This window comes from Suricata suricatta, chromosome 4, assembly GCF_006229205.1.
Source record: "Suricata suricatta isolate VVHF042 chromosome 4, meerkat_22Aug2017_6uvM2_HiC, whole genome shotgun sequence".
In the NCBI taxonomy this organism is placed as follows: Eukaryota; Metazoa; Chordata; class Mammalia; order Carnivora; family Herpestidae; genus Suricata; species Suricata suricatta.
Genome location: NC_043703.1, coordinates 144,961,672 through 144,976,810, shown reverse-complemented (window position 1 = coordinate 144,976,810; position 15,139 = coordinate 144,961,672). Strand labels below are relative to the sequence as shown.

General features: G+C 49.6%; 1 protein-coding gene across 2 annotated transcripts in view; it reads right to left on the bottom strand.

The window, feature by feature from the left end:
• Nucleotides 1-473: 473 nt before the first annotated feature.
• CIB4 (calcium and integrin binding family member 4) overlaps nt 474-15,139 on the bottom strand; it is a 50,544-nt gene continuing 35,878 nt past the window's right edge. The window contains exons 4-7 of one of the 2 annotated variants that reach the window (XM_029938128.1): nt 12,753-12,894; nt 3,077-3,186; nt 2,115-2,203; nt 474-670 (exon numbers count right to left, since the gene is read on the bottom strand). In XM_029938128.1, the coding sequence (XP_029793988.1) occupies nt 640-670; nt 2,115-2,203; nt 3,077-3,186; nt 12,753-12,894 (372 nt within the window). In that variant the 3' untranslated portion in view covers nt 474-639. The remainder of the gene's footprint in view (nt 671-2,114; nt 2,204-3,076; nt 3,187-12,752; nt 12,895-15,139) is intronic. The other variant, XM_029938129.1, reaches the window with a different exon arrangement.

Here is a 15,139-nt window from a genome sequence, read left to right as displayed (position 1 = left end):
TGACTCAGAGTCCCTGACCAGCTGGGCCCCAAAGGGTCCCTGTAGTGGCTAAATTCATTCCAGGATATGTCTGAGTAGAAAGCAAATAAGCCCCAGTTATTGGTCACACTGTCACATCCCGGGGCCTGGGGGTGCCAAATGGGGCCAAAATGTCTTCTCCCGTGACAAGGACCGGGAAGCCGGGCACCGACTGGAATGACTACCATGCACACATCTCTGTACAGTCAGCCCCAGAAGATGCAGAGAGGCGGCCCCAGTGAAGGAGGGAGGACGCAGGTTTTCTTGGTGAACTTCAGCCCATGGGCCTGGTCCCTGCTCTCACTTGGGTTGGGATTTGAACCCTGTCCCCAAAAAGACTGGTCATCCCAGCTTTCTGGGTCATCAGCAAGCTTCAGCCCTGGAATGAGGAGTTATTACTAAAAAGTACTTCTACACAACCCTGTAGTCAAAAGATGGACCGATGGGGCAAGGGAAAGGCTTTTTCTTTTGCTTTATTGAATAAACAATAGTCTAGAAGTGAGGGAGGGGCAGAGACAGAATCATACTTCTGGTCAAAGTCCCCCAGCACCCGGAGGGGGTTGAATTCCAAGTTCCAGTGGTATTTCCTTGAGGCTGCCCGATCAGGTCTTTGTAGCCACATCAAAATCCCCAGAAGTGAATCCGAAAGGAGCTGAGAGAAAGCATCCTGTGAGCCACCTTGAGCTGCAAATCTAAAGTGCCCTCCATTTCTCTGGGTTCACAATGGTCCTGGAGACACCCCCCCCTTGCCCACCTCTCGTGTCCCTCTGTCTGAGGGACGGCCAGTTTGCAGCTGTCACAAGCCCACCCAAAGGTCTCTTTGTGCTCCTTTCAGCATCACCAGAAAGCAAAGGGTGTCAGAACCTCATGGTGCCAAAACCAATGGAAAGAAATGGGAGCGAGTCAAAGAAAAAGCCAAGGAAGACAGGATTCTGGCCTCAGTTATGTGTCTGGGCTGTTATGGAAGAAAAAGAATTACTCTTAGTTGGGGTGATGCCAAGTGTGGACCCTCTTTCAGAGGGTCTGCCCAAGCCTCAGCCGCGTAGCAGCCATGATGGAATGGAGAGCCCTGTCCCCCAGCAGGTGATTGGAAGAGGAGGAGTGGACACCCAATTGGAGTCTCGCTCTGGGAGTCTGGAGTCAGAGCTGAGAGATGTTACTTAGGAATCACTGAGGGTCATTCAGAACCGAGGGATATAAACCTGACCGCTACGGGGAGGCCATGTTTGGTCTCATGTCTGACTAAGTAGAGGCTCTAGGCACAGAGGAGACAGAAAATACACTGTCCTTGGTTCCTGGCCAGGTGCTCTGAAGTCTAGCTGCCTTAGTCCTTTTTTCCTAATTGGTTTGTTAAGCCATCTTGGGTGGGCCTTCTTTGCTATCAAAATCACCTAGACTGTGAGACCAAGGGCAGAATAGGGCCCGGGAGCAGCAGATACATGCAAACAGAGGCCAACTCAACACAAGAAGGGCACTCAAACAGGGCTGTCCGATCGTGAATGGGTTGCCTTCCAGGGGCACAGGATCCTTCCCGTTACTGGAAGGATCTGAACAAGACTGTTAAACGTGAATATGGAGATGACCAATCATCTTAAGGGTGTTTGAACCAAGATAGAAGACCATTAAGGCCTCTTTGCCTGAAACAAGGTTTGGAAATTCTCAAGCTTTCCCTGAGCTCCACGACCAGCATCTTCACACCCCCATGCCAACCCCCAGCTCCTGGTGACCTTGGGAGTTGTGGGACAAGGGAGCAGGGTGGGCGGTGACAAAGGCCACCACTGCCAGGCAGTCCCGGAGCCCCCTGGGCTTAGGGAGAAGACAGCAGTGTGCCAGGTCAGCTCTACGGGAGCAGCACCTAAAGTCAGGATCACCCACATCATTTGCAAAGCTGGGAATGCAGTCTTGCCTTTGCTTGTTAAAACCCAATTCCCTTTTTCTGAAGGTTAGAAATTTAGGGCACCTAGTTTCTCAGGAGCTCCGGATTTGCTGATTCTGAAAGATTTTGCAAAGTACCCTGGAAAGACCAAGGGTCCCCACTGGCCCTCTCCCCACCACCCCGCCCCATGCTGGGTACCTCCCCCTCCGGAACACCTTACTTCATGAAGTCTGGAGCCTTGGCCATCGCATGTTCAAACTCTGAGAAAGACAGCATGTTGTCATTGTCCAGATCCGACTCATTCAGGATCTGGCCAGGAGTGTAGAAGGAGCCAGAGAGCAGAGAGGAGCCCAGTGTGAGAAAGTGAGGTAGAGACACAGGCGGAGGGGGAGAGATGCCTCACACCAAGTGCTGTCCTAGGCCAGGTTCTCTGCTAACTGCTCAGCACACCTCTGAGTCTCCTGACCCCCCGTGAGACAGGTGTTCTCTCTGCCCCCCCATCCTTGCTACTTCCCCCCCCAGACAAGGACATGGAAATGCAGGGATAAGGTTATATGCGCTCAAGTCTGGGACCCCATGAGCTGGCCTCATTGTGGAAAAGTCCCCTTGGTGCCTCCAGCACAAACGTGGCAGTGGATGTGGGTGCAGAGGTAAACAGGGTGACTTCTCCCACCCACACCTGTCACCCAGTCACAGGAGGGGCTCTGTGGTGCAAGGGGCCCAGTTGGGTCAAGGAGGCAGTGATGACCGCTTCTGGCTTTATCTTTGCTTCTAGTTTCAATCCAGACCAAAAGCACTTGAAGCTTCTTATGGTCTTAGGACAAACAGATTCATGAGGCTGTCTTCATGGCCTGTCACATTTTGAACGATCACTCTGGGACATCAGGGCCTTGTATTGTGCTGGAATAATGTGGGACAGGGGACATGGTGATGTGTCCACCTGATGCTAAGCTGCTGCTGGGCCACCTGTCTGCAGTGACAGTGTGACTGCAGTGTGGGTGGCTCAGCCCTGCTCTTGGGGACCCCAGAAGGGAGTCAAGATCCTGGAGGAAAGACAAGAACTTAGCGGATACTTGCCTCCAGCCACGTGCCCATCCCTCAGGGGACCTCACCCTGCCTGGCACCCAGGGGCTTTGGGTGATGGCCTGGCCCAACCCAGCCTGTGTGGCCCCGGGCACGCACGTGGTTCGTGACGTCGGTCAGCAGGTCCTCTGACACGTCGTCACTGTTGAGCAGTCGGAGGACAATCCTCTGCAGGTCCTCCTCGTCAATGAAGCCGTTCTCGTTAAAATCTGCAAAGAGGAGGCAGAGTGTGAGAGGAAGGGGCCTTCTTTGGCCTCCCAAGAATCCCAGGCCTCACAGACCCTCCGGGTCTCCGGCCAGCCTAGAGCCTGGCCCTCTGTGAGACCTGGGTGGGTGAGAGGGGAGGGCGCTACAGCAGCAGGCCGGTCCGCAGAGGAAGGTGGTGCTACCTAACATGATAAAAATAGCAATCCAATGAGCGTTCAGTGAGTGCACACCACCTGCTCAGACGTGTCCTCAGAGCCTCACCTGTTCTCAGGCATCGGATCTACACAATCAACCCTTTTTAAGGCTCACTCTACCAAAAGAAACAAGCACAGAGGTATTCGATTGTTGGCCTACACTGCCAGTAAGTGGAAGATGGGGATTGAGACCCAGCTTCGCTGGGCCCCGAGCCGCCTCCACCACCGTGCTGTGGAGCTCCCCATCTCACCGCTCACAAGCCACAGGCGGTTTGGTGGCTAGGGCCCGGGGACACGGAGGAGCAGGAGGACGCCTGGATTGAGAACAGGTCCCTGCTCCTGCCCCTGCGCAGTGTGACCTGAGCGCCTGTCCCCCCTGCACTGAGGATAATGCCCAGTTTCCACTCTAGGGGGCACCCTGACACTTGCCAGACCTTGGGTCCTCCTGTTTAAGTTCAAAGATAGGGTCATTCATCTGAGAATAATATAACATTCCTACTCCAGCCCTGGCAGTGTCCGCCTTTTCCTCCAAGCACTGGGATGCTCTGAGCTTGCTCTCCCTGGTCCCCCTGTGAAGTCTCTCTGACACCTTCAGGCCCAGGAGGGCTCCCTCCTCAAACTCCAGCACCTTCTAACACAGGATTTGTCCTCCTGGACTGCTATCTTTGGCACCTGGGGCTAGCATGGCCTTGTCTTCCCAATGTCGCATGTGCTCCTCACCACTGCCTCGCTCAGTCGTAGTGGGCAGACACGGTGCCCATCCCTGAGCTCTGGTACACAGATACCCCAGACTGGTTGCTGCCTGCATGGCGCTTCTCTTCCTGGGGTACAGGGGAGACAGTAGGGCACCTGAGTGGCTTGGCTCTAGGAAGAGAGGAATGGGCATCCCAAGGGTTCCAAGGGTTTCCAGATGGGCAAGTTCATGTCTAATTGGGGTTGGGTGTGTGAATGAGGAAGGCTTCTTGGAGGAAGAGGCATCATAAAATGACTAAAAGGTTTGGACCCATAGAAATGGCCATTAGAGGAGGTGCTAGGGTCACTAGGGACAGTGGTGGAGAAGCAATAGCACCAGAGTGACCAGTCTAGGGTGAGGGGAGCAGAGGCTTGGCAGTCTGAGCGAGAGAGTCAGAGGTTAAGTGTGGAAGGTGGGCTGAACTGCATAGAGCCTTGAATGACGAGTGAGGCAGCCCTCCTCTGGAAACCCCCGCACAGTCCCTGAACCACTCGTCAGCCATGTGTCAGTGCAGGAAACTGAGGCAGATACAATGGCCACCACGACAAACACAGATCTGCCAGGCAGCGATCTAAGTACTTTCTATTCTACTGCATTTAATCCTCAGAACACGGATGAAGAAAGTGAGGCACACCGAGATTAAATAACCAGACTTACTTCCTTAATCTCATTTCAGCCTCTTGCCTTTAAATATCTCCAGCCGGGGCTTCTCCTGCACTCCAGGCATGTGTATCCACCCAGGGCCTTCCTCCTCTCCCTCAAATTCAACTGATCCAAACCCAAACCCTCGATGTGCCTCCCTCCTCCCCGTCCCCAAACCTGCTGCGCTCAACTGTGCGCTTCCCAGCAAATGGGCAACTCCGCTCTTCCGGTCACTTGACCAATGAGCTTGGAATCATCCTCAACCATGTCTTTTGCTCGCTCCCCACAGCTAAGGTGTCTGCAGACCGTCTTAGCTCCACCTTGGAGAGACAGTGAACCCAACCTTGATGACCTTCCCCACCGCACTGCCTCCACCATGGCCCAGCCATCGTTACCTCTCTCCAGGATTACCCCAACCAGTGTGCTTACTCTCCATGTGCCCCCTCTGTCTGGTCTCCACTCAGCAGCCTGGGGTCCTCGTGCCACATTCCTCTCTCAGCCCCTCCTCCTCACAGCCTCCCATCTCAAGCCAGAGGCAAGCCCCGGGTCCTGACAGTGTTCCCCGAGGTCCGCCCTGCCCTCACTCTGCCTCCTTCCCTGTCCCCTTCAGGCCAGGCATGATCCTGCCTCTGGACCTTTGCACTGTGCTTCCCTTCCCTGGACCACCCACCCAGAGATCCTTTGGGTCTTCATTGAAATGCCAGCTTCTCACTCAACCTGCCTAAAATCACACTTCCTGTCCCTTTCCCTGCTTTATTTTTCTCCCAGCACAGAAAACTGCCTAACACAGTGGATTCTTCACCTATCAGTGTCCTTTATTTCTCTCCACTACGATGTAAATTCCTTGAGGTCAGAAAGTTTTATCTTTTTTGGTCACTACTGTGTCCTCAGCTCCTAGAACAGTGCCTGGAACAGAGTGAGGGCTCACTGAGTATTTCTTGAGTAAGTGAATGCATGAACCACCCAAGGTCACACATTGATGAATGATGGAAACTATACTAACCCAGGCAGCTCTGTGGGCAGCCTGTGGTCTTAGTTGCTCATTACTACTTTTATGGTATGAAAGTGCCCAGTTTTTAGCTGGGTATGTGACCATCTAAAATGAACACTACAGGGGCACCCGGGTGGCTCAGTCAGTTAAGCAGCTGACTTAGGCTCAGGTCATGACCTCATAGTTTGTGGGTTCAAGCCCCGCATCAGGTTCTGTGCTGACAGCTCAGGCTCGCCTAGAACCTGCTTCAGATTCTGTGTCTCCCTCTCTTTCTGCCCCTCCTCCATTTATGCTCTGTGTCTCTTTCTCAAAAATAAATAAACGTTAAAAATTTTTTTTAAATAAATAAAATGAACACTACATTTCCCAGCCTCCCTTGCTGCTAGTTGTGGCCCCAGATGTTAGAGTTCTGGCCAATGAGACACAAGCAACTTCCAGTCTTTAAAGAGAAGAGACAGCCCTTTGTGACCATGAGGCAAACCTGGGAATGGAGGATAAAGTGACACCATAGGGCACATAAGTCCCGGACATTGCAAAACCACCATGGACAACCGCATTGGGAATTCCTTGAGTTGAAGAAATAACATGTAGCGTACATCGATCTTGGAAGCTGTCCTGTGTAAACCGCTTGGGGTCCCTTGTCCTTGGCAACCAAATTTAATCCTAACTAATGCGTTATCTGGGCCTCAGTTTCCTCATCCATAACAAGACGCAGCAGTACTGACACACAGTCTCTGTGAAGATTAACTATGACAATACATGGAAGTCATCCAGCGTGGGGCTTGGACTAGAGAAGATGCTCAGGGTAGAAGACGCATATTATTGAGCAGAGGCTCAGTGCTGTGTCACTTGGTGATTGTTAAACACTAAACATGCAAACCCTGGAAACTGTAACATCTCACTTTGAAGAATGAAAGCTAGAGCTGCATTGGGACTGGAATGGAGGAGCGACTCTGCTGCCGTCACAGGCTCCTTCAGGGTTAGACCCCAGACGTCTGTCTGTCTGCCTTGGACAGGATATGGATATGGAAAGTACAACTCGCCACCTCCCTTTGTAAGCAGGTAGCTCTCCCCTGGCCAACTGTTTATCAGCCCCAGGAACCGGAGGCTAAGGCTCGAGATACTCATTCAGGCTCTCCCTGTGCTGCTCTGCTACCACACATTGTGGGTGATGGCTGGGAGCAGGTGGGGGTGCGGAGGGACCGGTACCCGGATTAGAGGAAGTGGGCAGCCGCAGTGACATTGCACTGCTGGTAAGAAGTTCCGCAGCCTCTCCCAGAGACCCCGCAGTGTCCCCGGGCATCCTGCTGGCCCAGGTCCCATATGCAGAGACTGCAGCAAAGTGACATGGCTTTGGTCCCAGGCCATTTGAAAACAGAATAATTTGCTAGAGTAGAATGTAGTCCTGGACAGTTCCCTTCCTTTGGGGGTGCAAGGGCACAGAAGCTTAGGAAAGGGGTGGGGGCTGGGAGCTCTGGGCTGCTGGCCAGTTCATGCAGCCTCGGCAGCTCAGACCTGCAGCCTTGGGCTGCTCTGAGAATGGGAGGAGGGCCTACGTCTCACTGTTTCCCGACAATGGGAGGTTAGAGAGAGCTTGGAAAGACGGGGCTCAGCCTTCAGGTTCCCCCCAAAGCACTCTTGCCATCATCATCTCAGCCTCTCTGTTATGTTACTCCTTGCAATTTATGAAGTACTTTTGTAGAAATTAGCCCATGTGGTTGAGTAAGGAAGGGCACACTTTCACTATTATTTCCCAGGAGAATTGGGCCTGCCTCCCTGGCCTCTCCCAGCCCTTGGTACTGTGTCAGATCTTGGGGTGGCGTGGGAAGACCTCCCACTGGCACTCGGGCACCTGTCTGAGGGCCGTTCACATCTGGTGGAAGCCATATTGATGGAGCAGGAAGGCAGTGTTGGGGTGTTGGTCTCTGGCAGGTAGAAAGTCCCTCTAGAGAGGGCCAGGGCTGGATCTGTTAGAGGTCAGGAATGTATCTCAAAGTGGAAAGTGGAGCCCAGCAGGTATATCCCCGGTGCTGGATTCTTGACTGATGGTCATTCACCCCTTCCTTCCGACTCTCAGCAGCGCAATTCTCATTCAAGGTGACACCGTGTTCAGCTTAAAATACTCAACTTTCCAGTCTCCCTTGCAGCTCTATGTGACCATGTGACATCGTTCTGGACAACACAGTACAAAGCTGTTGGGTGAGGCATCCAGGGACGCTTGTTAAAGAAGAGTCAACTTCATCTGTACCCTTGAATGTACGCCTGATTCTTATCCCTTCTCCCATCCTAGATGTGTGCAGTGTGCAGTCACATTTGAGAACCAATGAGTTAGAGGAGTGTTTCCTAGACTTTAAGGTGTGGAGGGACCAGCTGGGGTCTTGTTAAGATGTGAACTCGGCTCCAGCAGGTGCACAGAGGGGCTGGAGATTCTGTGTCCCTAACAGGTTTCCTGGTGATGTTGGTGCTGCTGGCGCATGGGCCACACACGGAATACCAAGACACCAGAACATCGAGTTAGGTCTCTGGACTTTGGCTAAGAAGGGTCACCACCGACACTCCCACTGCCATCTTCTCCTTTCTCTCTCCTTCTTTTCCTTTTTATTCCTCCTGTTCTGCCTTCAGTGCCACCCTTACCACCTCAATGTACTGAGCAGCCAGCCTGTGCCAAGCACCAGGCTCAGAGATTCACTTATCCCCATCTCTAATCCTGCTGACAGCTCTGTAAGGCAACAGATCTTCTGAGCCCAGAGAGAATTCAGATTTGTCTGGGTGTATCTGATGAAGCCTTGGAGTTTATGAGTCCCCAGGCATCTATTTGCACAGCTGATTTGCATGAAGGCTTTGCGCTTTTTTGTTTTTGTACTCGAGCTCAAGGAGGAAGGAAACCCTTAAGGGGGCCTGGAGAGAGGGGCAGAGGAAGACGCAAGGACCGTGTGGGGGACGGGTGGTGTCAGGTCCTGGGTCTGACCTGAGGCACTCGGTCTGACCTCTTGGGAGTGAAGGCTTCTTCCCCACTTCTGAACTGCACACGGTTTAGCTCCTGTGCCATGAAGCCTAAAGAGAACCTGCTGTTCTTGTAGCTCCCTGAAGGCTTGGGTGTTTTTGTTTGTTTAGCTCTGGAAACCATGGAAAGACAGCTGAGGCAGACATCTTTGGGGAACATCTGCTCAGCCTATACTTTACCATCTCTGAGAAGTGTCCCTACCCCAGTCACAGAGCTCTGGAGGCATGTTTATTTATGTGACTCAGCATCTTTTTGGCTGTGGTTGATTGGACAAGGCAGTTTACCCAACCCTGGGTGCAGCAAGGCTACTGGTCTGGCTGAGCTATCAGTATCTTCTTAGAAAATGGGGGGCCAGGGTGTTCATCTTTGGCCCATAGGCACAGAAGCATAAAAGTCTGCAGAAAAAGAAACTGCACAGAGAGGAGCAGAAATGAGAGACCAGGGAGCCACAGAGAGAAGAGAAGAAAGTAGCCACCTCACTTCCTGACCACTTGCTAGCCGCGTCCTCAGGAGGGTGCTTCAGTTCCACCATGGGCTCCAGGCTGCTTGTGATGGACAAGCTCTAGTGCCCCCCTCCCACCATGACCTGCACCTCTTGGTGTTTGTGCATATATTACCCCCATGTCCCTTTAGTGGCTTATAACTAACCAACAGAATTTGGGAAGGGCGATAGGATAGTCCTTCCTTGATAATTATATAAGACTCTACCTCACCAGCACACTGGTTCCAGAGACTCTCTCTAGCTCTTTGAAGAAGGAAGTGGCCATGTCAGGGGATGCCCATGAGACAAGGAGCACGGGTCAGCCTCTGAAAACTGAGGGCAGTCTTCAGTCAATAAACAGTGGAAACCAGGGCTCTAAGTTCCATAGACACGAGGAAATGCATTTGCCAATAACCAGAGTGAGCTTGTAAGTGAATTTCTCTCCAGTCAAATGCAGCCCAGACAGGGCCTTGATTGTAGCTTTGTGGAACCCTAGGAGAGGACACAAATAAGCCGTGCCAGACTCCTAGCCCACGGAAACTGTGAGATGACAAATGCGTCATCTAAATCCACTAGGTTTGTGGTAATTCATTGCACAGCAATGGAATGCTAATATGCTGCGGTTCTTCAACAGTTGCCTCTCACACAGGTAAGTTCCGAAGACTCTTAACTAATATGAGAGCACCCAGCCTGGGCCGGCACTCTGCATGGGGAAGAGCTACCCATCCCAAAGAGTATGGACAGGATGCAGAAGAGGCTAGGGACAGCACGGCAAGTGCCATGCAGCACAGGTTCTCACACAGAGGGGCAGCAACTAGTGGTCTAGATCTCCCTGGGGAGCCCCAGAAGTACTTGGGGTAAGGAAGGAGGAAGACTGGTGAACAGGTGAAAACCACTAAGCCAACTACATTTGGGTATGTGATTTCATTTGCACTTAACCCTGCTTGACATTCACTATATACGTATGTCTTGTGTCAAACTTTGGACACGTGGAGCCATTACGTCTTCAAATATCTTTTCTTTCCCATTAATTCTTTATATTTGAGATTCCAATTGATTATATATTAGATCTTCCTATTGTCCTTCATGTTCCTGAAGCTCCGTTCCTTTTTTCTCTCAATATATTTTCCTTCTGTTCTTCAGATTAGATTATTTCCATTAAGCTATCTTCAGGTTTCTGGCTCTTTCCTCTGTCATCTCAATTTTCCTATTAAGTCCTTCCAGGGAATTTTTAGTTTTATTTTTTATGAAAAACAATGTTAATGCTTTTACTTTTGAGAAAGAGACAGAGACAGAGAGTAAACAGGGGAGGAGCAGAGACAGAGGGAGACATAGAATCCAAAGCAGGCTTCAAGTTCTGAGCTGTTAGCCCAGAACCCAACAAAGGGCTCAGACCCATGAACTGTGAGATCATGACCTGAGCCGAAGTCAGATGCTCAGCTGACTGAGGCACCCAGGCACCCCCATGAATTTTTATTTTAGGTATATATTTTATTTTTCACTTTTATATTTTCAATTTGATTCTTTCTTGTAGTTTCTATTTCTCTGCTGAGAATTCCCACTATTTCTTTCATTACGAATTTCTTTTACATCACTAGCCAAGGTTTAGTAGCTGTTTTAAGATACTTGGGGCGCCTGGGTGGCTCAGTCGGTTAAGCCTCCGACTTCGGCTCAGGTCAGATCTCACGTTCGTGGGTTCGAGCCCCGCGTCGGGCTCTGTGCTGACAGCTGGCTCAGAGCCTGGAGCCTGCTTCCGGTTCTGTGTCTCCTTCTCTCTCTGCCCCTCCCCCTCTCATGCTCTGTCTCTGTCTGTATCAAAAATAAATAAAACATTAAAAAAATTAAAAAAAAAGATACTTATCAGCTAATGCCAACATCTGGGTCATGCCAGAGTCAGGCTCCATTCTTGAGAAATATCAATTTTTATTTATTTTGTACTTGTATATTAAATTATTTTGGATTATACTTTAAACACTTCTGGTTTTCTAAAATCTTTGTATGTTGAATAATTGTGGATTATATTTTAGACATTATAAATTATTTATTGTAAAATCTCTGGAGTCTGTTATATTCTTCCAAAGAGTGTTGGTTTTTTAAAAATTCTATCAGGAAATTGACTGGACGTAAACTGCAAACCATGTCACACAGGGACCTTGTTAAAATGCAGTGGCTGCTCAAATCTCAGTTCTGTTATCCTTACCTGAGCTGCTTTGAGTTTGCCCTTGTATATGTGGTTTAGAGGTCCTTTCTCTGGCTTTCTGTCATAGACTCTCACTTCTTTTCACTTTCCATGGGAAAAGTGCCCCAACCTCTCTGATTCTTCAAGTCAGAAAGAGTTTTGGGTTTCTATCAGTCCTGCACAATGCCCTTTAGTGAAGCCCACCTTTAGGCTGAAGAAGTTTGAAAAGAGTGAGGAAGAGGACCATCCAGTACCACTTCCCCCTTCCAAGTGTCAACTCTCTGCATCTGGTAGCTCTCTAGTGCCATCAGGTAGTTGGTTTTTGGGTTTATAGTTGCTATCTGTGGAAGTGACAGTATGGTAGGGGCTTACTCAACTATTCTCAGCAGGGGGATGTGTGATTTCATTTGCATTTATTGGATACTAAACCTGAGGACATTGGAGATACAAAAATATCATTGAGTACTTTTTACAGATGAGAAACCTGAGCCCTCGCAGATCTATCAGGCTTAAAACTCCTCCACCCCCATTTTATCCAAGTCCACTTGGGCGAAGCAAGAATAAGATGGTGTCCACTGTGTGGAGACAGGAAGGACCTGGCAGGAAAGAAAGGCAGGTGAAATGCCAACTTGTGCCAGCCTGAATGTTCAAGTCCTTTGGGACTAAGGAGTCATTATAATGAGCTTAAAGCCTTGCACATGGTCTGTTTGAAGACTTCTCAAGATTGCTTTGTTTCTTTCCTTTTCATTTCTTTTGAGAATTCCAGGCATCTCAGTTGCGCTAAGGGGACATGAGTCTGTTGAAGAGCAGAACTCTAGCAGTGCTTTAGGGCTACCCCAGACAAAATGAGAGACCAAAAAAGGTCATAGGACCTCAGAGATGATCTTTTGCAAACACCTCATTTTAAAAGCTGATGAAACTGAGGCCTAGAAAGGGGAAGTAATTTGTCCAATATTTCTCAGCCATTTAGTGGCTGAGCTAGTTCTGGTCTTCAAATCTCTTAATTTCTGCAAAACAAGCATAACTCTTTCATACCCATAGGTAGTCCTCAATCTCTCTCCGTCTCTTTCTCTTTCTCTTGCCTGCCCACACTGCTACCATGAAATATCAACACCAATGACTCTATTTGCCTCTGCCAGCATGGAGGGGAGGGTGTCCATCTATCCATTGAAGTAGTAGTTCACAACCATGTTAATAGTACTCAGGAAAGATGATAGTACCCATAAACATCCAGGTGAATCCCAATGAACACCATTCTACCAACGAATTGATGTTGATGGATTCCAGATTGATATTTACTCTATGGTGCTTCCCCCCATCCACCACCACCACTCAGTCACCCACCGTAGATGCGAAAGGCATACTCGATCTTCAGGCTGGGGCAAGCCTGCTCACTGAACACGGATGCCATCCCCAGGACATCCTCAAAGGAGAACACACCATTGTGGGCAAACACTTTGCAGATTCGGTCTCTGAAAGGGTTGACCTGTGGGGGAGGAGGAAGAGGAGTGAGGAGGCCTATCAATGTCAGGTTCATGCCTCCCTGGTCCTCACATGTCTATCACAAGCACACAACAAATTCCTCTTTGGCACCCTCCTCTACTTTCTATATGCCTAACTCATTCCCACCCACCTGAGCTCCTTTCCCCCAGTGGCTCAGGGTCCCAGTCCTGGCTGTTCTAAACTCTGTCTGCTGGCAGGTGTTATCAGGTCCCAACTTTGTGTAGTGTTCTAGAAGGACCCCAGTCCCTCCCCTCAACCAGCCCAAGTCTTTTTCCTTAGATGCACCTCAGCTAAGAAAGCTATTCAACTCTGTGAGTTCACATAGTGGATCTGAATGGCCAATCTGCGCCCAATTTTTAATGAGTTGAAATAAATCTCTGGTTGATTTTTCTAGTCCCTGACAAGGTACCGTTTCAAGCCTCCAAGCTTCATGCAAATGGACTAGTTCCTCTGCTTCAAGCACCCAATGGGCCTACTAACTCCCTCACCTTAGGGTTTTCCCAGCAACAGCCAATGCTTATCCATCTGGTTTTGATTTCCCCATGTATGACACATGAAAATTTCTTTTTCATTCCTCTTGAACTGAGCTACACATTAAAATCTATGGTGTAGTTTTATTTGGTATTCCTATCTACTTGAGGTGAGAAAGAACATTCTGTGTCATTTCAGGTGGACATGTCGCTCTCAAGCTCTCATGAGCAAGTGAGGTACCTAAGGTCCTTGTTAAGAACATGGATTGTGAGGTCCGACCCTCAGATATCCTGTTGCAGAAGGTCTGGGATGTAGCCCAGTCTGATGGATGGATTGTGTCTTCCCCTAAATTTGTATATTGAAGTCTTGACCCCCGGTACCTCAGAATGTCACTTCATTTGGAAACAGGGTCTTATAGATATAATTAGTTAAGATAAGGGCAGATGAAGTAGAGTGGGCCCCTAATCCAATATGACTTGTGTCCCTAGTAAAAGAGGAAATTTGGACACAGAGACACACATGCGAGGAGAACACCATGGGCAGATGAGAGCAGATATTGGGGTGAGGCATCTACACCCCCGTGGTGGCCAGACATGGTCAGCATGCCCCCAGAGGATAGGAGAGAGGCATGGAATAGATCCTTCCTCACAGTCCTCTGAAGAATACACCTTGCAGACACTTGGATCTCAGCCTCCCAGCCTCTAGAACTGGGACACGATACATTTCTATCGCTTGAGCCACACAGTTGTGGTACTTTGTGACGGCAGCCTTCGCAAACTACCACATCTAGGAATCTGCGTTATGAGTAAGGTCCCTCGGTGACACGGTTCGTCTCACATGTATACACATACGTATGTCCCAGGAGCAGCCAGAGGCCAGGAGAATCCAGAGAATCCTGGCTGCTTTGCTAGAACCTCAAAACCAACTCCTGCAGTGTCTGCTGCCCCCACCCTTTCACCTCAACACCCCGACTCCCCAAAAAGCTTATTGTGATGGCCTCAAATGAACGCTGATAAAGGCTCTCCACTGTGAAGTGTTCCGGGTCACGTGTCTCAGCTAAGTGGCTTCACAAATTACCTTGCCAAATTTTAACTCAATTAATGCTTGCAAATGGTGGCTTAACAAGATTCCTGCAAAGAAATGACAATCAAAGATAATTCTTATAATGCAACTGTGGGTTGCATCAACCAGAAAATGTCAGAGCACAACCTCTGCTACTTAAAATACAAGGTCCTCTGTATTTGGTAGTGAGAATCCGGTGAAACATAACTGAAGTCCCAGCTTCAAGTCTCATTTCCTGTGCTCAGACACGGGCAAGACAGACCAGCAAGCAGTGAGCCTAATCATATATCCAGCCAAGGAAAGAGATACCAATCTTCCCTTCCCTGGGGGCCCACCTTCAGGACTTGCTTTGCTGGGGGGAGGGGAGATGGTTGCCAGGAAGCCAATCCACTCCCTCTTAGACCCGTGTCACCAGATTCTGTTACACACACACACACACACACACACACACACACACACGACACTTTGTGTTACAAAGAAGATTGGGAAGGAGACGGAGTGGTAGTGGGGTGGGTGGGGGTGGGGAGGGAGGTAGCTAGAATAGTACATAGAACACAATGTGGTGACTGCAAATACTTTTGGAAGATGTGGGGAAAATATTGCTGAGGATGTAGAGAAATAAGTATTAGAACAAATTTCACATTGTGGGAAGTTTGCTAAATAGTCGAAGGAAAGTACAGAGGTTTCTAACATGG